The following is a 26,362-nucleotide window of genomic DNA, read 5'->3' as shown; positions in this document are numbered from 1 at the left end:
GCTGGGCAGAGGGAGAAGGAGAAGCAAACTCTCCCTGGTGAACAAGGACCTGGATGCAGGGCTCAATCCAGGACCCTGAGATCATGACCTGAGCTGAAGGCAGATGCTGAACTGACTGAGTCACCCAGGTGCCCTCTGAATTTGCCTTAATTTTATGATTCAGAAACACTAGGATGCTAATCAAATGCTGAACATCCATCTCTCTTTATCTATTTTGGAATTATGTACATTTTAGTGATTTCATACTTTGGTGAAGCATAGATAACCTGAAGCACGTTTACCCAGGCCCTATTTATGTCAGAAAGAAAGGTGGTTGATTTCTTTCTTCTAAATTTAGAGCTACTTAAAATTAGAATTTGCAGCAGTTGTACTGGGTGTTTGGCTTACTTAGTGGGTTCAAAAGAAATACACAAATGCAACTATGGAGACACTGCTGCATGCTTAACACCATTGATACAACAAATAACCAGTATTTGGGGGCTGAAAAACCTTGAGGGCAGAACCTGTGAAGGATTGAAAATTTTAATTGACACCACTGGTTTAGAGCATCAGAAAAGCAGATAGTGTGTGAGTGCTAGGAGGCTGGGTCAGTAGATCAGAGCTGCAGTAGGCCATGCCTGTAGGGAGAAGGCACCACAGCTCTCCTCCAACAGAAGGTCTGAAAATTACTACGACCCATGTCGTTAGAGAGTGAGGCAAAGTGCAGGCCCTCCTCGCAAAGAGTAATACGTCAAAATGGGTCTTGTCTTACTCAAGGATGACTAAGGAAAATCCAGTCCTAATAAAAGGACCGCCGAGTAAGGGACAGGAAATGTCCACTCTGAAACAAGCACACATCCCTGAAAGAAAGGCTCCAACATCATGGAAAAAGGATCAGGAAATTGGCATCCACAATGCCGTGCCAGGAAACAACACCCTGTGAAACGGAGGATGGAGGCCACAAGACAAAAAAAAGTTGACTGGAAAAGCACAGAATGAGGTGAAAAGAAAAATGGATAAACTAAAGAAGTGCCTCATGTGAACCAGAAACACAAGGATAGAGTTAAAATCCCCTCCAGAAACTACATTAAATGGAGACAGTGAGCAAGAATCCCAAATGGAGAAACCCTCCCAGAGGAAAAATCAAGACGAGATGAATGAGATGGAAAAAGGAAGAATAGAGAATGGGAAACCAGAACGATTTGTATTCCTGAAGAGGAGGACACAGTCAGTGAAAAAAGCAATAATTTAATATAAAAACAACTCTCTCAAGCATTATCTAACCACAATGCCATGAAACTAGGTTTTTAAATAAATGTTTATTGAAAAAAGAAACTTGAAAATCAAAAACAGTAGCTTCTTCCTAAAATGTTAGGGCCCTTGGAATCCTTACCTCCTGTATTCATGGCCTCCCATGTTGTGGGAGCACCACAAAAACAAGTCTTGTAGTTATCCACGTTATCCATTAGGATAATTTCTTATTTTATAACCTTTTGGGGGAGAACAATAGGAAGCTTTCCCTTAAGCTTATCTAAAAAGTGTCCATTCTGGGCCAATAATGAGAGAGCTCACAAGCCGCGCTTCCTCCTAGCAGAGTGCTATACTTTCTTCCATTTTCAGCACTCTTCCAATAAACTGTGATGAAATCCAAAGAGAAGTGAGAAGGAGGGAGTAGGGATGATTGGTGGACACGGTATCTGAGAAGAGGATGAACCAGCTTCTTCTATCCCACTTAACTTTGCCCTAGATGGTGTTTCCCTTTTTCTTCCTGGCACTTTGTAGTTTTCAGCTCGTGCCCTGTCTTAGTCTGCTTGGGCTGCCATCACAAAATACCAGGGACTTGGGGGATTAAACCACAGAAATTTATTTTCTCCTAGTGTTGGAGGCTAGAGGTCCAAGATCAAGGTTCTGGTGAGAGCTCTCTTCCTGGCGTGCAGATGGCTGCCTTCTTGCTGTGTCCTCACGTGGTTTTTCCTCCATACATTGTGCATAGTGAGAGACAGAGACAAAGAGATCTCTTCCTCTTGTTATAAGGTCACCAATCATCTTGGAATTAAGACCCCAAAGACCCCATCTTGCTGACCTCCTTTAACCTTCATTACTTCCTTAAAGCCCTATCTCGAAATACAGTCAGATTGTAGTTTGGGGCTTTAACATGTAAATTTAGAGAGGGATATAATTTAGTCCATCGCATGCTCACAAGCATACATCAAAATTATTACCTAATTTCTTAGAATGTTGGCCCAGACAAGCTGCATCCTAATTCCATAAAAAGAAAGTTGTCTTATAGGAGCTGACTGATGACCCCATTGACTGCCTTCAAAGAGACACCAGAGGGTGGGCTTTGGGGGCAGTGGGCCTGGTCAGTTCTGCAGTGTCCACTATCAGGCTGAGTTGGGAGCCCAAAATATCAACTTCTTTTTACAACTTGATCAACAGAAAGTAGGACAGAGCTAGATACTTATTTCTTAATTTATACTCTCAAGTCTTTAAACAGTATAAAAAGCTGGGATACAAACACTACAGCCAAACTGGACAGGGCCTCAGAGAACCATCATGATAGCCAGTCTTGCAACAAGTGGGATAGAATAGGTTAATCTCAATCATGACTCTAGAATTATTATTCTTGATAGAAAATCAATTTACTTTTAAAGTCAGTCAGTATAAAATTTAATAATTATATATTATTAAGGCTGATGTTTTTAATGTAACGTCTTCAATAAATGAGAATGGCATGTTCTAAACATGCATTTCTTTTGTTTTTAAGGTGAAGTTGGAAGAAAAGATAAAGAGATAGGGATGGAAAGGATATTTGTCCAACTTCAAAATTTCTAAGAAAATGTATACAGTTGTAAAAACTGAAATCAGGCAAAATATTCTTGACTTCTGAAATAATTGGATATTCTTTCCTTTTCCATCCTTCCTCCCTCCCTTCCTTCCTCCCTCCCTTCCTTCCTCCGTCCCTCCTTTCTTCTTTCTTCCTTCCTTCCTTCCTTCCTTCCTTCCTTCCTTCTTCCTTTCTTTCTTTCTTTCTTTCTTTCTTTCTTTCTTTCTTTCTTTCTTTCTTTCTTTTTCTTTCTTTCTTTCTTCTTTCTTTCTTCTTTTTCTTTCCTCCTTTCTTTCTCTTTCTTTTTCAGAGAGAGAGAAAGAGAACATGTAGTGTGGTGGGGAGGGGGCAGAGGGGGAGGGGGAGAGAATCTTAAGCAAGCTCCATATTTGGTGTGGAGACCAGCTGGTTCTCATGACCCTAGATCATGACCTGAGCTGAAATCAAGAGTCAGACGCTTAACCAATGGAGCCACCTAGGCGCCCTTCTTCCTTTTTCTTCTTAAGAATACCTAATTTTTTTTAGAACAGTTTTACAGTTATAGCCAAATGGAGAGGAAGGTACAGAGGAGGGTTATATTTCCCACATACCTTACCACCACACAGGTATAGCCCATGCTGTTATCAAGATCACTCACCAGAGCCATACGTGTTATAATCGATGAACCTCCATTGACACATCACAACCACCTAAAGACCATAGTTTTCATTAGGTTTCACTCCTGCACATTCTATGGGTTTGGACAAATGTATGTAATGACATTGAAATATACCCATAATTATTATATAGAGTATTTTCACTGCCTTAAAAATCATCTGCACTCTATCTATTCATTCCGTATCCCCTGGTGGCCCCTGATCTTTAAGTGTCTCCATAGTCATGCCTTTTCCAGATTATCATATAGTCAGAATCATTCCATATGTAGCCTTTTCAGGTTGGCTTCTTTTACCTAGTAATCTGTATTTAAGGTTCTTTCATGTCTTCATGGTGTGATAGCTCATTATATTTTTTTAATAAAAAAAAACTGTGCTGAATAATGTTCCCTTGTCTAGATGTGCCACAGTTTATCCATCCATTCGTTCACTTGCTAGAGGACATCTTGGCTGTTTCCAAGTTTTAGCGATTGTGAATAAAGCTGCTATAAATATCCTTATGGAGGTTTAGTGTGGACATAAATCTAGATAAATACCAAGGAGCATGATTGCTGTATGATACAGTAAGAGTGTGTTTGGTTTTGTAAGAAACTACCAAAAGGTCTTTGAAGGTGGCTGTACATTTTGCATTTCTATCAGCACTGAACGGGAGTACCTATTGCTCCACATCCTCGTTAGCATTTGGGGTGTCAGGGTTTCAGACTTTGGCCATTTCAACTGGTGTATAATAGTCTCCTTGTTTTGATAATCCTTCTTTTAAAGTTAATGTTACAGATAATACTTGGTGGCTGACAAGACTGAAAGTGGTCATTTAAAGGGAGAATATGGTTGATTTTATAAGATTTCTCAATGATTTGGTATCTAAAGTCACTGAAAAAGTAAACTAAAAAGTCACACAGAGACAAATAAAAAAGTTAAGGGTTTAAAAAACCACAGTCGGAGCACCTAGGTGACTCAGTCAGTTAAGTGTTTGCCTTTGGTTCAAGTCAAGATCCCAGGGTCCTGGAATAGAGCATCACATCGGGCTCCCTGCGCAGTGAGGAACCTGCTTCTCCCTCTCCTTCTGCTGCTTCCCCTACTTGTGCTCTCTCTCTCTCTCTCTTTCTGTCAAATAAATAAATACAATCTTAAAAATATATATATTAAATAATTAAGTAATTTAAAAACCGCAGTCTTAGTCTCTAGGAATTCTTACAGTTTTCTCATTGATAATCTCATAAATAAGTATCAGATAAGGATAATAACCATAAGAACTATTCGGGTAATTTATGCTATGTTCAGTTAAAGCTAAAGCCAGAGCAACTATTAAGACAACCAACGTAAATCTACTTGGGAAGAAAAAGAAAGAAAATATCAGTGAACAAATCAAATAACAAACAAAAATCCAACTACTGTGACTTACTCAAAATCTCAGGGGGGCTCATTATCAATTCGACACAAATCTTGATTGACTTAGTTATTAACACAGAGCTGCTAAAATGAGCATTTATCTCCATCTGCAAGTGAAGTTAGGATTTATTGGGAAGGGGGAGAAAAACCTGAGGGTTTTCAGGCTCTGAAGCTCTCTTTTCAATGGTGTATTGTGTGGCGTGTGTGAGTGTGTGCCTATAAGATAATAAAATTGTGTAGGTTATTGGGTGGTTTGAGAGCAAGCTTTGGTTTCCCACTGCCTTCATTATTTTGTAAGAGTTGAAGCATGTCGAGGGGGCAGGATTGGATTAGGAGTGGTGCTGGACTTTCCTGACGTGAAAGCGTTCTTGGGGTTCTAGCTCTTTTACTTAAAATGAAGGGTTTGGACCTACATGACGTTTTTTTTTGTTTTGTTTTGTTTTGTTTTGTTTTTTGAGATCTTTTAGAGAATACGAATATTCTCTGATTATTCAGGTGGTCACAGTATTCCCAAAACCTTAACAAAGCCTTTGACTCTCCTTTTAGGGCAGATTTAACGAGAAGCCATTTAAAAGCAAAAGGAGTCTCTCATGTTCTGTCTCCCTCTCTGATATTTTCCACTCATTTTTTCTCCTAACTCAGGGAAAAGAACAAGGGGTGGTGGAAAGGGAGGTGGGCGGGGGGATGGGGTGACTGGGTGATGGGCACTGAGGGGGACACTTGATGGGATGAGCACTGGGTGTTATGCTATATGTTGGCAAATTGAACTCCAATAAAAATGAAATAAATAAATAAATTTAAAAAATAAAAATAAATAAAAGCAAAAGGGCTGTTTTGAGTTCGCAGGCATATGGCTCAACCGTGCACAAAAACAATGATACTTCAAGGTCACCAGGCTTCAGAGGACTCAGGCATTTCTCTGTCAGAGCACCACACGGCCAGAATAGTCTAGAAAATCTTGCAAAGGCTGCTGTGTCTGCTATGTGACCAAACTTGTTCTCAACATCTCTATTTAATAATAGATCTTAGCTTTTTTATTTTTTTTAAGGCTATAACGTATATATCTGAAATGAAACAAAACCAAATCAAACCCTGAAAGACAAGGCTTTTCCTTACACAAAAGTAAAATGTGTTTCGCATTTTATGTGTTGGCTTCAGTCCAAATTAAATAATCTGGGAAACTCATTAAATGCATTTAAGAGTTTAAGTACTGTTGCTCATTGTTCTTTCTCTCTGGGTGAGCTTTACGACCTAAAAGAACTTATTTTTAAAAGAGTTTATTTGGGTACAAAAAGTGTTGTAAACCCTTGCTGCCTACCTGCAGATTTTGTCCGATGTCCTACTGTTTCCCCGTCTATCCCAGCTTCATGCTTCTAGAATCTTGAAGGAATGTCTGATAATCAGTTTTTTCTTCCTTGTTGTCCAAGACAACTTCTCAGAGACAAACCCAGGGGCCCAGTAAGGATTATTTTGTCTTTAAACTGTCATGACTTATCTTTCAGATATTATAATCTGGCAAAAACACAGAGTTAGCGTTGACACATGAAAAATCATTGCTCCCCTCCCCAGTAGCAGTGATGACTTCTTGTCTGTAGACCCCTGAATGGACTGTGGACGGGAAACGGAATTATTCTTATCAAATTTACCAATTACACTGGAATGTTTTAGCAATTACCTGCCAGTGAATCTGCCAGAGTCACGTCTTTTAGGTGGTAATGTAGAGTTAATGATAGGCCACTGGAAGCAGCCACTAGCAGTGCGTTGGGCCAGTTGTCCTCTAACATTTTTTTTCTTTTTCTTTTTCTTCCTGCAGCTCTGTGGCATCTTGATCCTGGCGGTAGCGATTTGGGTACGATTAAGCAAAGATGGGCAAGAGGTAAATAAAGAGATACAAGCTTCTCTGCTCCCAAAGTAGTTTATTTCTCTTATAATGATGACAGTAATGACAATAATAATGTAAATATTTCTAGAGCATTTTCCTTACCTGCCTTAGGTAGTCATTCGTGCTGGTGCATGATTGTATGATTGACTTCAGTTGAATGAATCCCAATTACTCACTGCGTAGGCCCACGCCCAGCACACTCCTTCTGGAGAATGGAGAGGTGTTCTTTGAAAGAAGAACAGTGGCCGTGGAAGTGGAGGTGGGAAGGGGCTGAAAGTGGTGGTCTGGGCCCTTCACTGTTTGGCCTCAAGTGTAGCTGGAGGACACAGGCTACTGTCCCTCCGCACCCACGACAAGTTTTGTACCGTGAGGTACCGATGGATGTTTGGCTAATCCCAGGGTGGGAGGTTGGTTCCAGAGTAAAGCAGATGAGAAGTTCTCCTGGAGAAGAAGAATTTGGGTTTGTGTCTTAAAGGCAACGAGGGACGAAGGTGATTGATAAGAGCCTGGGCCAGCTGGCGGGAGGGTAGCTCCTGTCACAGCAAGAGGCCGCTTGCACTAGGCCAACTCAGCGGTTGGCAAGGGATCCCAGCCTCTTGCTCTCTGGAGAAGCTTAGCATCAGCCCCCTTCCCTCACCAGGCCCCCCACCAGACTCCCCACCAGGTCCCCCACCAGGCCCTCCACCAGGCCCCCCACCAGACCCCTCACCAGATCCCCCACCAGGCCCCCCACCAGGTCCCCCACCAGGACCTTCACCAGGCCTCCCACCAGGCCCCTCACCAGGCCCCTCACCAGGCCCTCCACCAGGCCCCTCACCAGGTCCCCCACCAAGCCCCCCACCAGGCCCCCTTCCACGCCCTGTGGCAAAGCCCTTAGCAAGCACGCCAGGGGTCTGGAGGCAGGTGAGTTGGGGGTTCTTGGGTGGCCCATGCGCTGTCTGTGACCCTCACCGTGACCCTCACCGTGAACCTCACTGTGACCCTCATCATGACCCTCACCACAGGCACATGTGGCTGTGAACACCATGTAGGACACGCAGGGCTGTTGTTTTGGTTCCATCCAACATGTACCTGGCACCGTTTCCTGCTCCCCGGTTTCCATTCTTCTCCCTCCCTTCTTCTCAGCCCCCCGCCCCACCGCCCCGCCCTCATATCATCCCTACTCCTAAGCTCAGTCCTTCCCTTCCTCCTCATGGTCTGGGTTCTTGCCTCTATTCAGGATCACATCCCCCACTGCTGGAGCCTTCTAATGTATTTATTTGCCCAAATACAGGCTCTCGGTGTCAGAGGAATTATGATTCTCATTTGATAATTATTAAGATATCTTAAGCCAGCAATTAAAGTAATGTCTTTTCTACAAAAGCTTATTATACCGTGATGAGGCTAAATGCCTTGGGGACAGCCTTGTAAGGAAGATTAGAAGCAAATCAACATCTGTTCTGATGCTTTTCCTCAACTGGGTGGCTTCTCTTCCTCTTCCTCCCTCTCTCCCTCCCTCTCTCCCTCCCTCCCTCCCCCCAACCTCACTCCTTCTCTCTCTCCTTCCTTCCTTCCTTCCTTCCTTCCTTCCTTCCTTCCTTCCTTCCTTCCTTCCTCCCTCTCTCCATTCCTTCCTCTCCTTCCTCTCCTTCCTGTCACTCCTCCCTTCCTCCCTCCCTTCTCTGTCTCCTCTTCTCTTTTTAAAACTTGCCTTCTACCCTTGGACAACTCAAGGAATTGCAGTGGCAGCGGTTTCCTCACTCAGGGCCTATCCGTGCTGAAGGAATTGGGTGGCGGACAGGTGAGGCAACTGGTTGGTGACATCCTAGCCCATCTGAATCTCATTTACAGTTTCACACTGATAAATGTTAACTGTGACTCCCTGGTGGCCCTTGGGCTCTGGGCTTGAACTCAAGAAGGGTATGTGAAGATGTGCTGAAGTTTGTTGCCTAGAAGCTGATGTCTGACTTCTGGACGCATAATTAAGCTCAGAGATTAAACAGCCTCCTATTCGGAGGCCGCTGTGGCCTTCTGCGGATGTGTGTGCAGCCCATCTTTTATTTTATTTTATTTCTGGTTGACATGGGAACATTTTCTTTCCCCCAAGGGCTTCTGGTAAACAACTTTGGTGTTTAGTCTGTTAAGAAATTCCACACACTGAACGTATTAAAGGCAAACTGCTGTCCTTGCGAGGGTGGGCCCCCATCTCTGGGGAACAAATGAACTTCTCGAGCAAGGCTGCATCCTTGGTGACATGTGGATGCTTGAGCTCTGGATGGAAGTCCACATCCTCTAGGATGGTAGGCAGCTTGGCTTCTGTGAAAGTGGCTTGATTTAGCTTTCTGAGAGGCCGGTGACAAAGACTCAAGAGGGCAAAGACCTGGATTTTAGTAGGTGGAGAAGCAGAGGCAACAGTTCCAGGAGGAAAAGGCCGAGCATCCGGGCAGAGGGGAAGAGGGCTGTGCATGACGTGTAGCCCATCTCTTAGGGCTCAGAGGGTCTCTCCTCAGAAGGCTTTGCTTTCCCTCACGGAGACTCAGTGCCCAGGTGTAGCCTTGGGCGGCCACTCTTGTCTCAGGAGAGCTCTGAGAGTCCAAAGCACACCTGAAGCCTCCCCTCCAATGTCCTGCCATGGGGGTTCTCCGTCTTGACCCACACAGACACCGGTCACCTGAGACAGCCTGGAAAACCCGCTGCTCCTTTCCCTGGGCAAACACCTGGCCCCAGATTTCCATTTCCGGCCTGAACAAGGCCGCACTTGCTGGGCTGGACTTGCGACAGCTACCCCCCGCCCCTGGTCACACTGGTCTCAGCCCAGGGCTTCCGGAGCCGCCCAGAGAATGCTGGTTGCACCCATCACTCCAGGTCTGGCCTGTCTACACCAACTTCTGGTCACTCTGACAGCGAGTCAGGCCTCTCAAGGCCTTCAGGGGCCTGCCCTGGCCACACATTCTAGGGAAGGGCAGTGGGGAGCTGGGGTTTCCGGCTGCTGCTTCTTGTCTTTGGTCATTATGGACTTTGACCCAAATGCCAGGCATGTTTATTAACAAAACTGATTTCTTAGCTCCAATATGAACAAGCAAACAACAACCAAATAAACGAAAGACCCTAAAAACAAACAAAATATCTTTCGGACGTTAACCAAACTTTCTAAATACGTAGGTTGAAACCCCGTCGGTGAGCCTAGACTCTCAGAGACAAAGGAGGCCTCAGATACCACAGAGGCTGACCCAATTTCCTTTATAAAGGGGAAACTGGGGCCCTGCAGGGTTGGGCGACAATTCCAGGGTTAGAAACTTAGACCCTTACCAGAATATAAATCTTTGTTTTCATGCTTTTATAGTTTCAGCACATCCCTTCCTATTGATTATTATTTTTTAAAGAGTATTTATTTACTTATTTGAGAGAGAGAGAGACAGAGAGGAGGGAGAGGACAAGCAGGGGGAGCAGCAGCAGAGGGAGAGGGAGAAGCCTGGGAGGATGATGGGGGGCTCGATCCCAGAACCCTGGGATCATGGCCTGAGCCAAAGGCAGATGCTTAACTCACGGAGCCACTCAAGCGCCATTTCCTATAGATTATTGAATGAAGTTTTCCTCTAGGCCACGAGCTGGTTTTTAAAGTCTTTAAAAATGTACACATTATTATTACTAGGTTATTGTTATTATTATTATTTTTAATGTATTTCCTGTTAAGGGAGCTGCTGCACATACTGTGCAACAGGTTCTAGGAGGCAGCGTCTCTGGGTTAGGGTAACAACTAGTGCTCGTCCGGGAGGTAGCCCAGGAGATAGGGATCATACAGGATGGACGACGTCCCAGGAGCACCTGCGAACGGCACCGGCACCAGGCTTCACTTTTGACTGGTGATTTATCTGGAGGACAAGTGGTAGACTGAGGCTAGGTACCCCGAAGGTAATGAAGGAGGGTAAGTGTGTTGCTGGAGAGCAGAACTGAGCCATGCAGGGTGGGTAGCCAAGCCAACATCAGGAGCCTTAGGACGTTTTCCTCAATATCCCATTACTTAATAGTCAAAATAAGGAATTTCTGGAAGCCTCTGTAGCCTATACGTCCTGGGAACACAGAGATAGAATTATATGGAATATCAAGAACTAGATTTATTTTCTTAGTTTAAATTTTTTTTGTGTTTTGGCAAATGTATGGACCCGTGTGATCACTATGGCAATCAACATGCAAAGCATTTTTCTAAACCCATAGGTGTTCACTTGTACCCTCAGCTGTCGGTTGCTCTTTCCTTCCTGCCTTCCTCAAGGTCAAGCACTGCTCCGATTTCTGAGTTACCTATTCTTGAAGGTCTTATAAATGGAATTGTACAGCAGTCACTCTTTTCAATGTAGCTTTTATGAGATTCATTCATATTGTTGGGTCCCTTCGTACTTTGAGGAGCTTGCCTTTCTAATTTAAATAATTAAATTGCCATAAAATGCATGTTTACAATGCTGCTCCAGTGTATAAAATATGTACAAAATATGCAAACCAAAGGTCACAATCATGGGTAAAAGCACCTCTCCTTCTGAGCTTTTAAAAATAATTGACATTTGAAAGGCCTCTTGCATCTCTTGCATCCAGCGTTCAATATATCATCTTAGAAGAAATGTAAGTTGGAAATATTATTCAGACGAGTCACATCTCAATGGAATATAAGCTCCTTGAAGGCAGGGGTATTGCACCTCTTTACATCACTGAAGTATCTCCAGGTACTAGAATAGGGCCTGGCACATACCAAGTACCCAATGGTTATTTGTTGAACAACAAACATCAGAGAAAGGGATTTTCTGTCATTGATCTCTTTTTTATTTTCAGATTCTTAGCCCTGGTGATTCTGGTACTAGCCCCTATATTGCTGTGAATATCTTGATTGCTGTGGGTTCTATCATCATGATTCTGGGTTTCCTGGGGTGCTGTGGTGCCGTGAGAGAAAGCCGCTGCATGCTTCTTTTGGTGAGTCCTCCACACAAACCACAACACCCACCCTTCAGGCTTCTGAGTGCCATCTCCCATTCCCATTGTCTGTCAAGAGGACTTGCCAAATTGATGCTCTAACTTCTGTTTAAAGGGTTTTATTATAGAAGCTAACATTTTTTAGCGTAGAGGATGCCCTAAGAAACTTTAGTCCCTGCCTTCCTTCCTTCTGTCTTGTTGAGCAGTTGCTGTGTGACGGATACTGTGCTCAAAGATTCATAGACGTGAAGACAGTCGGAAGCCAGGAGGGGAAACTGGCAAGCAGACTCTTAACTACCGAGTGAAAGGCCCAGGAAGGGGAGGGCAAGGATAGGGAAGAGAACTTCCAAGCTGGAAGTGGAAGTACAAAGGGTGTTTGTATGGGTGAGAGTGTGATGGGCTCTCCTGGGACAGAGGCTGCCAGTAGGATGCTGGCCTGTTCAGGGCATGACAAGGCCTCGGGTGTGGCTGGAGTGGGGGCAGAGGCTGTTTTCACCCAATGCTGGAAGATGGGTCTGAGAATGGATGGCACCACCTCATATTCCATGCTAACAAAATTGTGAGGGACTGAGGTAATCATATTTGTGCCTTAGAAAGCTTCAAGGAGGATGGATGGGGTTGGGATAACCCACCGACATTTAACGGGTACAGTAGAAAATAATAAATGGATGTAGAAAAAGTATTAGAAAAAGATAGTGACATATTTATTAGATAAAGCCTAACCTTAGCATTTACAGAGCTCATTTAAGCTTGTTTCTCTAATAAAATAAGTACTGTGTTTGTCCCCGAAAGAAATTTTTAGCTGTTTGTTTATTACCAGGGAAGGTAGAGACGGAGCTTAATAGGATTTTAATAGCATCCCTTGTGGTTGCTTTTTGATCAATAAGGCCTCATTTGCAATTTGGGAGATTTAATTACTTTAGGAGCTTGTTTTAAAAAGAGAAAAACTAATTTGTGGGATGCATTCTTTAAGGCTATGATTCAGTAGCTCTGAGACAGGTTTTGGGAGTCGACATTTATAATGAGACCCCAGGTGATTCTGCTAGAGGTAGAAATGGAGCTTTGAAGTCACTTCTGAAGTCTGTTTTCAAGTTTGTGTGAGTTTGCATTTGATGAAGAAAGAGAAAGAAAAAGATAATATTCAAATAATTGCATCTAAGTGTTCACACTTCCTTCATTCAACATCACCTCGAAGTCTACAATCCTACCAGTAAATGTTTGTTTTAACTCCTTTGCCTGGTCAGTATTTGAAGCAAATGTTTTTGGCCACTCATGGCCTCCAAACTGGATTTTTGAGGCAAAGGGTAGAGTAAATGAAGAATGCTGTTAGTATTCCAGCCGTTAAATGATCCCAACTGCCTGAAGATGCACCAAGCCCAAGGGTCCCATGATGACTGACTGCCCTGGGGATAATACATATTCCATTTCTTTCTTTCTTTCTTTCTTTTGTTTTTCAGTTTTTCATAGGCTTGCTTCTGATCCTGCTCCTGCAGGTGGCGGCAGGTATCTTAGGAGCTACTTTCAAATCTGAGGTGTGTACACATGATATTCGATAATTTTGGAAAAGCCGGAAAAAAAATCAAAATACTGCCCTCTGGCATGAATAATTTAACAATGCTTTTCAATTTTCAGTCTGAGCGCATTCTGAATGAGACTCTCCATGAAAACATAAAGCTTTTGAGCGCAGCAGATGAGAATGCAAAAGCATTCCAGAAAGCCCTGACTGAATTTCAAAACGAGGTAATTAGAATTTATAGGCCCTTTGGGGAGTTGGGCGTTGGTTGTATGTTGACTTTGTAAACAGAATGGTCCAAACAAAATGGTCCATGAGTCCATTTTGCAGTTTTGGACTGATTATCCTATCACTATGCAGTAAGAAAAATCCGAGAGTATTTCTAACTTTATTCCCAGCTTCTTAGGAAGTTCTGGAGCAGTTTAGAAGGACAGAGATCAAGAAGATACGTTTATGACCAATTAAGCCTCCTTTGGGCCAAACCAATTGTTGCCTCATATTTACCATCTAGCAGGACAGTGTTTGGGGGCATGTGGACGATTTTCTCTCTCTCTCTCTCTCTCTCTCTCTCTCTCTCTCTGCCTCCATGGCTGCCCCCTCTGTCATACGAAGAATTATAGGAATCATTTATTGCTTTTCCGTATGTACTTGCCCTTACATTCAGTAGCTCATTTAATCCTTATGACAGCTCTGTGACATGGATCGCATTATCTTTATTATCCCTATTTTACGGATAAGGAGGTTAGGTCCTCAAGAGGTCTGCTGGCTAATGAGAAATGAGTTTGGAATTTGAACCCAGCTGTCTGACTAGTTATTATTTTAAATTTATCTACTAGTCTCTCCCTTATTTACTTATTAAAACCTTCACTGTCTTTAGGGTAAAGTCAAAACTTGGGCAAGGCGTTGAGGGTGTTCTACTCTCTGGCTCTTACCTGATATTTTAACACTAGTAAGCACTACTTCATAAAAATAAAACAAACACAAAACAAGCACACAACCACCACCACCCCCCTCTCTGGTCCAGTCAGGTTCATCTACTCAGGATCCCTTAAACAAATTCTACCTTCCAGTCCCGGCATCATTCCCTATCTTGGGAAATACTTACGACTTTCCTCTTCCTTCCCAGATACTACGTGTACTTCAAGGCCTCACTAAAATATTACTTACTCTGTGAAACTCCTAATCACTCCTTTATTCAGAATCCCCATCGTATTGACTACATGTAGCATTCGGTTCACACGTTAGGGAAGTTCTCAGAGTCTTAGAGGAGGAGAGTTGGACTTTGTAGGGCATTTAACTTGACTTCTCGTTGCTTGATGTATTTTATATTTATGTTCATCCACTCTCTAAACATTGATGAGTTGAAAGTTCATCCATTTTTGCCCATCCCGTCCCATTTATATCTCTGTCTGATGATTAGTCTGTTCTTTCTTAGTTTGAAAGAAAACCTGCCTCCCTAGGATTTACATTATTTAGTCCGTGTTCTTCCTTCTGGCCGGAGGAAAAAGAAAATCTACTGATGCTTCTGCGCATTGCAATTTTACTTTGACAATGGCTATCATATGATTTCTAAAAGCTTTGCTTCTTAAGTTGAAACATCCTTAGTTTCTTGAAATATTTATCAGATGGCTTTTTTTTTTTTCCAGAGCATTCCCCAGTTCCTGTTTGAATAGACTCCAGCTTGTAAAAATTCTGCTTAAAGCATCATTTCCAAGAGCTGAAACCTGATAGGAATCCGTCTCTGTTTCACTTCCTCTGTGTGGTGCTTTTCCCAGCTTCCCCATAGCTGTGTTTCTTGATCCTCTCCCTTGCAGCATCCTACTCTGGAGCCCAGGTCAACCCAGGTTTAAAGCAGGAAGAATTTAAGCAACTCAGTTCTTCCCCTGGGTGGAATTGAGCATCATTCATCCTCCCTGGTGGTTGACCTAAGACGAAAGGTACTGTAGGTAACCACTGGGTCTCAGGTTTGGGTTCCGAATTACACTTGTTGCATGCCATCCCTGATGGCCAAGGTCTAGTCTAAGCACGGGGGTTTACATGTTCTGTTTGCTGTAGCATAGTTCTGAATTACTTCTGTTCTGGTGCACTGATTCTATGCCTGAAGCTTCCTATGTTCATAGAACTATAGTTCTTTAATGTCCATTTTTATTCCTTCCTTCTTCCTTCCCTCCCTCCTTTCTTTGGGTTAAGAGTGGGATTGATGGGGGGTGGGGTACAGTGCGGCACTGGGCCCAGCTGGGCAGAGCTGAACTGTGTGCAGTGGGAGAGCATCCTGTATTACATTCTGCTCCTGATGATCTGCTTTGTCCATCTTCTTCCCTCCCTCCCTCTTTCTCTAGTTGTCTCTTCCTCCCTCTCTCCACCAGGGCTTTTCCTTTTTAGGAATGCTTTTTTGGAAAAAGAATCCTATACCGAACTCTGGCTGGATGACTTGGGGCCTTACCACACGTGGACAGAAGTTGTAGATACAAAGTGGTTTTCTCTTTTGATTTCAGAGAATTCCCAGGTGAATTTTCTGCTAACATACTAATAGAATATGCCCCTCTTGGATTCTCGGTGATGGTATTTTTCTAGAGGTCATTGAGTTATTCACTGCACAGAGCCTTATTCATCCAGCTGTTATAACACTTGCAACAAATCCTGACCAGCTTCTTCCTCGACTTCTCTCAGGTCTGATCTGGTGACCAGATATCTTACCAAGTTTAGCCTTTCTACCTTCTCCTCTGTCTTCTGTTTCTAGGCCTCCCTAAGGAATCCTGAGGTATATTGTATTCCAAATATGGACTGACCTGTGAGTACATATAATGGGACTTAAAAAAAAAAGATCTGGGTTTTTCTATCAATTACTATTGTTCAAGACTATTTAATCAAAAGGCATAAGCAATTAATCATGTCTACCATGGAAACAGGAAAGAAGGTTATTTCAAGATTGCCTTCTCTGCTAATACTGATTGACCTTGCGACCGACTGAAATCTTTCACTGTTTGTCATATGAATGTCTGCTGAGTCAGATATTTGTGCATCTAAGGCTTTGAGCCCAAGTGCAAGACTTTGTATCTGCTTCCACCGAACTAGTTGGTTTGAGTCCATTCTTTGAAATCACTTTGGAGCTTGATTCTGCTCCCCAATGTGTTAATCATCATGCCAGCTCTCTATCAACTACAGAGCTGAAAAGGTACTTTCCAAATATTTATCTAAATTATTCATATCAGCATTGAACAGAGAATAATGGAAATGGCAACAACTGCCATAAAACAACTGTAGCAAACGCATGCTGAGTAATTTCTACAAGCCAGGCACTGAGCTAAGCACTTCATAGCTTCATGTGAATTTTCCCATTTTTTTTCTTTACAACAAGTCTACGACTTACATGTTACTGTGAGCAACTACGACTATCTGTATTCTACAGATAAAGAACAGAGGCACAGAGAGGTTAAGCAACGTGGGTAACATGATCACCCAGCCCGTAAGTGAGTTTTCTCAATATCTGGGCCTTACAATACATCTGAGCCTAGAAAACTGTGCAATCTTGGTTCTATTTCCTTCAGCAACTTTTTTCCTCTACCTTTTCTTCATGAAGTATTATCTCTCTACTAGAGCAAGTAGGACCAGATGAGGGACAGTTACTTCTCTCTTTCACCTAATAATATGGCGTGCCGTAAACCCTGAGTCATTGGGCTTATCGCTTCCTTGTTTTTCTTCCTAAAACATGACCCCAAACTCCCTTCGTGTTTCCTCACGTTCCAGTGTATTCTGGGCCTTAACGTTATTCTGAGAGCTTCCTCCTTCATTTGCATCCCTCCCTCATTTTGTGGCTTTCCGTGTAAAATTCAGTCTTATGAGAGGCCCCACTAAGCATCTTCTTTGGCCTTTGAGAGGCCTCTCTCTCTTTTCCTCCTCTCTTCCCAAAATGATCAAAGATCATGAGATGGAAATTTCATTTTTTAAAACTCTCTCATCTCTTTTGAGCAAAAGTTTTTTAAAGAGACCTTGATTTTCTCATGGACTAACTCCTTGGAAGCTTCTTTCCTGAAATCTAGGGTACTAGATCTGTTTCTGCCCCTCTCTTTTGTCATTTAAAACTAGGTGAGTTTTTTTGTCCTTTTGCCAACTTCCTCAGACTTGTGCATCTGCAACCCTATTTTTTTTAAATTACTATTAAGGCCCAAATGGAAGATTCCTTCATTTTTCTTCTACAACTAGAGAAGTTGTTGAGATGATTTACATGACATTTTAGTATAAGAAACATCACATTAATAGTTTCAGAAGAATAGGATTCAATGTATTGACAATGTTTTTTTCTTCTTTAGTGATTGCTCTTTATATCTACTTTTCATTAAACAGTTTAAATGCTGTGGTTTGGTCAATGGAGCTGCTGACTGGGGAAATAATTTTCAAGAGAATTACAAGTCATGTGAATGTTCAAGTTTGTCAGATTCTTGTGTGATGTATGATGGCAAAAATGTTTACAAACAGGTGAGGACAAATGAAATTTGACACAGTAAGTGGTTCTGTTGATTTTTTTTTCCAGTGAAAGTCTCTACAAAAAAATTAAATTGCAAGCAATTACAATGGGAATCATGATATAAAAGTCCCAGGAGTTTCCCAATAAAAAGTAGATACTGTTTAAAGATAAAAGTAGGTATAAAAAAGTGAAAGTATTTTTTTTAGTCTGATATCACTTAAAGTCAACTTTAATAGATCAAAGAAACATTCCAAGGAAAGTACAAGCTAACCGATGAAAGTTATCTCATCCTCATTAATAATGATTGATGACTTTAATCATTATTCTTAACTATTTTTTCTATTTTCACATAAATCCTAGAAATATATAGTTTCACTTCAGTTTATAAAGTTAATATTTCTTGTTCTTATCAAAGGTTCCTTTTTTTAAGTAATTATGTGGGTATAAAGACTTGGTCTTCAGTAGTTTGGCTCTGGATGTTAGTGTATCAATCAATTTGCCTAATTATTGCTCTATTTGAGAAGTGGCCTCGGACATCTAAAGTCAATCAAAAGAGCTGGGTTCATCTTTTATGTGTTACAGATATCATATTTATGTCTCTTGTAGATGTCAATATGTGAATGTCGTATTTCTTATTATTGCTTAGTTCATCAAAGATGATTGACCACTTCCAATGGGCCAGGCCATTTACCAGCCACGGGATATCCATTCCAGACAGCCATAATGATTGCACTCATGGGGGTTATACTCAAATAATGAAGAAAGAAAGCTAGGCAGCTTCATTTCAATAATTATTGGTATTTCTTAGATAGGGGCAGGCACAAGGTATTATGGGACCCTGGGTAACTCAGTCTTCAGGGTTCAAGGTCTCCTAGAGGATATGCTATCTGTCCCTTACCACAGGTCTTTACATAAATTGTTCCTTCTGCCTGGGAGGAATGCCTACAAAAAATAATTATCAACATTAATGTTTAATTTATTTGTTGTTATTCTTCAGTGCCCACTATGTGTCAAACAGACCCTTGTTAAAATCACACATACTTCTGGAACCTCGAGAAGGTTATAATCTAGTTGGGAGAAAGATATATAAAAGCTCTTATAATTCAATGAATTAATTTCTATAATACCTGATGATTATTTTCATTTTGGCATTGATGTAGTGATGGCTACTGAGGTTAATTATATAGTAGGAAATAGAAAGTATCTCAGGGGAAGTTTCTCTCCCACTGGCTGTCGGATCTCTTTTACTAATCTCATCAAAAATCAGGAGACTCAAAAAAAAAAAAATCAGGAGACTCCGCTCTAAAGGGGAATTGCTGTTACTAGTACTTAACATAATTCATGAGGAGAAGTTATCCACCAGACTACAGAGCAATCAGATTTTTTTTATTGTCAAAGTAGTATCACTAAACAGTTTTATTCTTACTTTTTATATTCCTGCCGACCTAATTTAGTGATGTGATATCTGCAAAGAAGAGGCGAAATAAATATGGTGTCAATGAATGCAGTTGCCACTTAGGATGATGAGGACATTAGTAAATTCAGTTGCAAATTGTTATCTGTTGCCTGTTAAAGATTCAACTTGAAGATGTTTTTCCTCAGGATAGATTTTTTTTTTATCCTAAAAAGTAATAGACATTCCCTCCAAATTCACACATAATTCAGCTGAAGATAGGCTGATAGCTGCACCAGTTTCCCAAAAGGAGGGTCATAAATTCATAAAATACTTCCATCTGCCTTGTGTCATTTGCAAAAAGTCTGGAAAAATAAGAAATCTGGAATGGCCATAACTCACATTTCTTTTTATTCCCCCCTACCTTTTGCCAAGATAACCTGGTTATCTGGAGGGGAAAGGGAGGAAAACTCCTCAAATATAATGAATGTGACTCCGTAGATAAGATCATTAATCTTATAGTTAACCCTAAATGACATAATAATTTACTCTAATGTTTACCACTTTGGATCAGATGTGAGTGGAGAAACCCATTACATTTAAGAATGAGAGGGAAAAGACTATTTTACTCAGCCTTATGGAGAACTTTTATTTTATTAACCATAGCAATATTTTGTTAGCCCTCTGTGCATATAAGACTATCATAGGAATGATATATTTTCTGGCAATACAGATAATACCACTATTACATTGTGTCGTGTTTTCCCATTTTGAAAATTATCCATATAATTTACAATTGCTGGAATTTTTAAGTCTGGCCTAAAATGTCATAAGCTGAAATTGCATGCTAGCTTGAATATATTTCAACAAATGTGGCAGAGAGGCTACTTTCTAAATTCTCGTTTTTTACCAAGGTCAAGACAAAATAGTGGACACAGTAATTTTTTTTCGTTTTTCCAGTAAAAATAACTCAGATATAAATTATTTAGCGATTTTTTTAAAACTTGTTTTAAAAATGAAAGTTTATGCTACAGTTAGCTGAAACCCCAACCAGGGAACTCTTTGCTGCAGATTACAAACCTAAATAATACACAAAGTGATAACAGTTCTAAAATGAATAACTGAAAGTTAGGATAAAAGTATTATTTATATCTAAAGATTCCTAGATTTAGCAATGAGATAGCTGAAGCAAGATTTTCTTTCTTGGTACTTTCCAATGTATGAACAAACCACAGTTAACAAGCTTTGGGGGTGGGTAGAAGCGTGGATTGACGGAATGGAAGAGTGGAATAATCAATCCAATTCCTTTTTGTTGACTGTTCTTCCATAGCAATGGTCAACCCAATGGGAGGGGGAACTTAATTAAAATAAGGTCAAAATTTTGATTAAAGGTAACTTTTTATGTTTTGTTTTTTAACAGCCATGTATTTCTTTGATAAAAGAAGTAGTTGCAAAGCATATTCTGATAGTAATTGGAATAGCATTTGGACTGGCGGTTATTGAGGTACAGTATAACCTTGCATTGTTGACTCTTCATTCATTGTTTATTCATTAATTCTTCCAACAAATATTTATAGTAAGCCAAGCATAAACCAGGTGCTTGAGAAAAACACTGGTGCCAACTGTTCAAGGTTTAGCATCTTTTCTGGCAGTCTTTGGTTTTGGAAGAGGATTACAATCTTGTCAATCAAGCACAGCTGAGAACATTATTTATGAATGATCTCTCCACTGGGACAAAAATTGAGTTAATCTCCACACAGTTCTTAATCCCAGATTTCCTTTTTATGTTGAAAACCAGCATAAGAGTTAAGGTTTCCTGAAGTTAGAAGAGAAAGCACCAAACAAAACCAAAATACAACCTTTACAAATTCTTACCTCTCTTCTTGATTTTGAAACAAAATAAAAACTCACCTCAAGAGTGTGGGGAGCTCTTTTCCTGCTGTTCCATCTAGAGAAATCTAACAATTTTTAAAAACTAGGGACAGATGTCTTAAGGACTATGGGCTCACTTGAGGAAATTTTAAAGGAAATTTAAGGTTTATGTATTTATTTATCAATTTGATTATTGGTGTTGAAAAAAAAAACTTGTATTGGATTTTTATCTTGATGGACTTTCTTGGTATGACTTTTTAAAGAACCTGAGGATACTTTCTACATGGCCTAAATTTCTTTGCTAGAAAGATGGAATAGAACTATTTCAGAGAAGCGTTTTCGGAGTCATTCCAGATCTTGGTTAATTTAGATATCAAGTGAGTCAACTCACTCTTGATCCTCTGTCAGGACATTGGCAAGGATCCTAATGACATGTGAGGTGTCCTCCTGGTTACTGCCTCTGGGGGCTGGTTAGGTCAGATGAGTGACTTCCGCTTCACTTTTGTAGAACACTATACAATGTCCTCCCCCGGATTTCTGGTAGCTTTCTATCTCTTACTTGTGCCACTTTACTGACAGAGAGGAATTTTAGCTGGGATTGAAGCAATTTAGTGTTCTAAGTGCTCTTTTAGGTTAACTGTAGAGTTTGAGCAGCAGGTTGGGCTGTTGAGTAGTACTTCCTTGTAGTCCAAATTAACAGGTCTAAGTATGGCACAATCTCTCAGTAGACATGGTCAACTTTCTTTTTGTCTGATATATAATGGACGTCAAATGGTGCTATGTGCTAGGTCTACCTCTCTGGATTCAGCCTTTTGTATAATGTCCTTTTTCTCTCTCCTTTGTACTTGGGGTTTATGCAAAGAATAGAAATACGAGCTAATGGTTGTAGAGATGAGTAAGGAATCACACACAAATGTACTCATATATTTATAAGCATGAAACACACATACATATATGTTGGAGGAGTAGACTTTAAATGAATGATTGAAAAGATCAGGCTTTAAATGTGGTATTCAGTGTAAGTGTCATTATAAGTGTCAAATCCATATTAAACTAGAATTCAGACAATTGACTATGACTGGCTACAAACCACTGATGCTTTTAAGAAACTTCTCGGAAGCAAAGCCAAAGAAAATAAGGACACAATCAACTAGGAAGATCGATGTCTCTCATATCATAGCCAAAGGCATTGCCAAGAATCTAAGTACATTTAATGGAAAATAAGATTACAGGAGGAATAGCATTTCAGTATTTTATGAAATTGGTATATTCCATGTGTTTGTTACATGTCTAGTATTTTACTGCTTGTTCTAAAGACATGTATAAGAAAAAGACCTTCCAAAGAATAATTTATAGATATGGAATTTGTACAGTAGTATCACAAAGTATCACCATTTTCCTGATTTAATGCCAGTTAAGTGTGATTTCTAGACTACATGTAGATATAGCAAATGGTTGATTCAAAAAACTCTTGGCCATTTTTTGTTATTCACTCCCTCAATCTAAAAGCCTGCCCTCCCTCTAGGATTTGAAGAGAAAAAAAAAATCATTTTATATTCCTCCTCTTTTTATTAAAAAAGGAGCTTTGGGGCAGCCCCGGTGGCCCAGAGGTTTAGCGCCGCCTTCCGCCCAGGGTGTGATCCTGGAGACCCAGGATCGAGTCTCACGTCAGGCTCCCTGTATGGAGCCTGCTTCTCCCTCTGCCTGTGTCTCTACCTCTCTCTTTCTCTGTGTGTCTGTCATGAATAAATAAACAAATAAATCTTTTTTTTTAAACAAATAAATCTTAAAAAAAGGAGCTTTGAAAATATCCAGTCTACAAAACTGTATCCAAAAAATGTACATTAGTCTGTCTTACAGGAGTTAATATTAGTTGCTTAACACTGAGGCCTGTCTCCATTCTGTTTCCCAAATTCAAATTCAAGAAAACATAAATATACATAGAAAAAAATCTCTCTAATAACTATTTTTAAGAAGGAAATAGAAACAAATATCTTCCTGCGGAAAGTATATTCAAACTATTTCCATAGACAAATATCACACGAAAAAATCACCCTCTGACATTTAGACCTTTGATGTTAATCTGCTTAGGCACAGGCTGTGACAGACTGAGCAATAGGTATTTTCAATCTGTTAAGACCACATCCCTGAGGGATTTTTCTCAGATAAGATGTCAGGGATCTATGCAAAATGCTTTATTTTGTAAGGAAATTTTATCTATAGACATTGGAATTCTTATTACAGAATTAAATAACCAGGCTATCATATCTCTCCTTATTTGACTACACAACTTACTAGCACAGAAAATCAGCAGAACTCTCACTCCTCATTCTAATTAGTGGGGGAGGGAAAAAGCCATTGACAATGATAGTCATCACTTCGTAGGATAAACATTATCTTGACAGGAGGTCGTAGGAACAGAGCAATTAAAAGATAGGGAAATGAGAATTTTATAACGTTTTTTGGACTGCCTCAGAATATGAGAACTCATGCACACAGCCTACAAGGTTATCCTGCGTCCTAGCATATATTACTGTATGATGAATCTCTTTTAATTATTCCCACTTTTATGAACAATGATAAATTATCTTTTCTGATGCAAGAAAATGTGATATTAATCATCTAGTATGCTGATGAATGCTGGACTTCTATTACAAGGATGTGACAGTGAATGGCAATAGAGAGTTGTCTTATCCCAATATTTTGTCCATTTTCTTTACTCTTTCCTAATACTTGTTCCCAGACTGAAGGCTTGAGACCAAGGCAAAAAGATGAAATTTCAGGGCTTTTCCAGGTCATTCTAAAAGAACATTCTAAAAGAATATTATGGATGAAAATCATTATTTTTGCAGAGAATTGGTGTCTACTGTTTTGTTTTTAAGAAGGAAGAAATACTGGGCAGCAGTTCTCATCTGAAATGCATTTCCAGGAAAGAATTAGTAAGCAGGATGACTCAGTACAGGAGGAACACTTAGGATGACTCAGCATAAATGGCCCCTGGCTCTCCTCCTGCCTCAGTGGGGAGGAAACTTTCCATCTCTAATACACAGGGGTCCTTTCCATCATTTCTGCATCGAAGCCACAGCAGGCCAGGCACTGACTGCCGAGTCAACGAGGGCAAGTTTTAGGGTCCCTCATTCTTGGGAGAGCCATTTAATGAGATGGAAATTATGTCCCAGATTTTCAGCTGTGCTTTTTCACTTCAAAGGAAATTCCTGAATTAAGCTATTCCCTGTAGATTTAGAAGCTTTTTAAGAAAAAAAAAAAAAGTTACTTTCTTCATTCCTCTTGGCAATGCCTAAAAATATGGCAAGAGAAATTCTAGACGCCTTGATTTTATGCAGATGATCTAAACCAGATGATCGCATAGCCTATTCATGGAAGCAGTAGGTACATTTAGCCCCCCAGAGGCCTAAGTTCTTCAGAGCTCCAGGGTAGATGCCCCACAGAAGGGTGTGTGTGTTTGAGAAAGATAGGGTGCTCTGAGGGCAGCCAATCCTGCACAATCAGACAGGGCCAGTTACAAGCGGATTGGCCAGCTAAAAACTGATTAAAAACACAGAATACTCCAAAAGCTTTCTCAATGCTCTTTTCGTCTCACTGGTCATCCAAGCAGAGCGATGACTTAGGAAAATAAGATGAGAACTGTCAGTAGCCAGGATCTTTTTCATATGTAATAGTCTTTCTGTCTATTTGTAATGTCTCCAGCATTTTAAATTCCATGTTAATCTTGTTATTTTATTTTCTAGATACTTGGTCTGGTATTTTCTATGGTCCTGTACTGCCAGATTGGAAACAAATGAATCTGTGGATGTGTCGAGCTCTCATCCATCAAGCCCCTTTAACATTTTGCTTTCGTTTTGTAACTTTAAATATACAAATACTGTACATGTTAGGAGCAGCTGTCTTACTAAAATGTCTCATTTAGCTACATCACAGATATCTTCCAGACATATTGAACATATTTAAGATTTGAGTGACACTAGGAAAATGATATGAATGCGATTTTTACTTAAAATAAAAGTAACATTGTTTATGCTGGTGTATTTTTCTGTCTGATCATTGTGTTCAGGGGGTCCTGTGCTTAAGACATTCAACTGGAGCCACCCAGTGGAGTAATCTTCATTGCTAAGTGACGGATGGGGCCATAGTTAGTTAAAGCAGTGAATCTGGAAGCAACGCTCTTTCGGCGTTATCAGCTGTTGGTGATGAGGTTGAGTTGAGTCTCAAGTTGAAGAACTTGAGAGCGGCCCAGCTGAAAGTCAACATCTCTCTTCTGTTTGTGCTAATGTTGACTAATGGGATCTCTTTTTTTCTCCTCACTGTTGGTGGTGGTGGTGGGGGGTTGGTGAGCAAGAGGATCTGAGCACTGCCTTTTAGTCTCTGAATCTCTAGTAACTCTTTGGATCTTCCTGAGACATGGATATAAGTGCTTTTTTCCTTCGAGTTCCTACAGGCATTGTTACGTTTTACTATTTATTTAGGTATAATATACACACCATCAAGTGAACAAACCTTAAGACTCCACCTGTGTAAGTACCATCCGGATCACGATCCAGAATATTTTCAGCACACTAGGATGCCCCTTCACTATGGCTGGAGCTGGCTCACACCAACTCCCAAGGGCAGACTGTATACATAACATGTGCACAGTGACATCACACTGGTAGCTTGAAATCTACCATGGTGGGAGTATTAATATTACGGGAATGGCCAATGCTGGAAAATCAGGATTTTCTTTTCTTTTCTTTTGAGAACTGATTGTTAGACATTCACCAGTATACCACTGCTCTCAGCAAATGCTTCCCCAAAGGTAACCGCTCTTCTGATTTCTAGGACCATAGATTTATTTTGCCTATTCTTGAACTTTCTATAAATGGAATAGTAAAGTATGTACTCTGGCTTCTTTTGCTCTCAACACTGTTTGTGAGACGTGTCTATATCATTGCATGCAACTCTAGCCCATTCTTGTTGCTCTGTAATATTCCATTTTACATGACTATACCACAATGTACTCTCCTGTTGATGGGCATTGAGTTTGCTTCCAGTTTGGTGCTAGTATGAATAAAGCTGCTATAAACATTCTTTTACATCTTTTGGTGCTTATAGGTACTGATTTCTGGATAGATACGCAGGGGTGGAATAGCTTTGTATTCATATATTTCATATATTTAGATTTAATAGATTCTCTTCAAGAAATCTTCTAAAGTGGTTATGCTTATCTATACTCATACTAGAAAAGTAGGAAAGACCTAATATTCTCTTCTGAGAAGGAAAAAGGGAGAGAAAGGCAGTCATTATCAAATGGATCAGAGTGGGGAAGGAGTGGGAAACTGGGAGGGTGGGTGCATACTGGGCTGGGTTGGGCAATCTAATTCTGTGCTCCCCTATTGCTGACAAAGATAACTATCCTTTTCTTAGCACCTGTCATCCCCTGGGAACTATCCCAGA

General features: G+C 40.6%; 1 protein-coding gene across 1 annotated transcript in view; it reads left to right on the top strand.

Moving 5' to 3' along the window:
• The window catches only part of TSPAN8 (tetraspanin 8), a 31,365-nt gene extending 6,408 nt beyond the window's left edge, over positions 1-24,957 (top strand). The window contains exons 2-8 of the mRNA XM_038550015.1: positions 6,662-6,724; positions 11,531-11,668; positions 13,126-13,200; positions 13,301-13,408; positions 17,526-17,657; positions 20,460-20,543; positions 24,661-24,957. Coding sequence (XP_038405943.1) covers positions 6,662-6,724; positions 11,531-11,668; positions 13,126-13,200; positions 13,301-13,408; positions 17,526-17,657; positions 20,460-20,543; positions 24,661-24,714 — 654 coding nt within the window. The 3' untranslated portion in view covers positions 24,715-24,957. The remainder of the gene's footprint in view (positions 1-6,661; positions 6,725-11,530; positions 11,669-13,125; positions 13,201-13,300; positions 13,409-17,525; positions 17,658-20,459; positions 20,544-24,660) is intronic.
• The last annotated feature ends 1,405 nt before the right edge of the window (positions 24,958-26,362 follow it).

Source organism: Canis lupus, chromosome 10 (assembly GCF_011100685.1).
Source record: "Canis lupus familiaris isolate Mischka breed German Shepherd chromosome 10, alternate assembly UU_Cfam_GSD_1.0, whole genome shotgun sequence".
Taxonomy (NCBI): Eukaryota; Metazoa; Chordata; class Mammalia; order Carnivora; family Canidae; genus Canis; species Canis lupus.
Note: the sequence above shows the minus strand (reverse complement) of the source record. Positions and strands in the feature narration are given on the sequence as shown.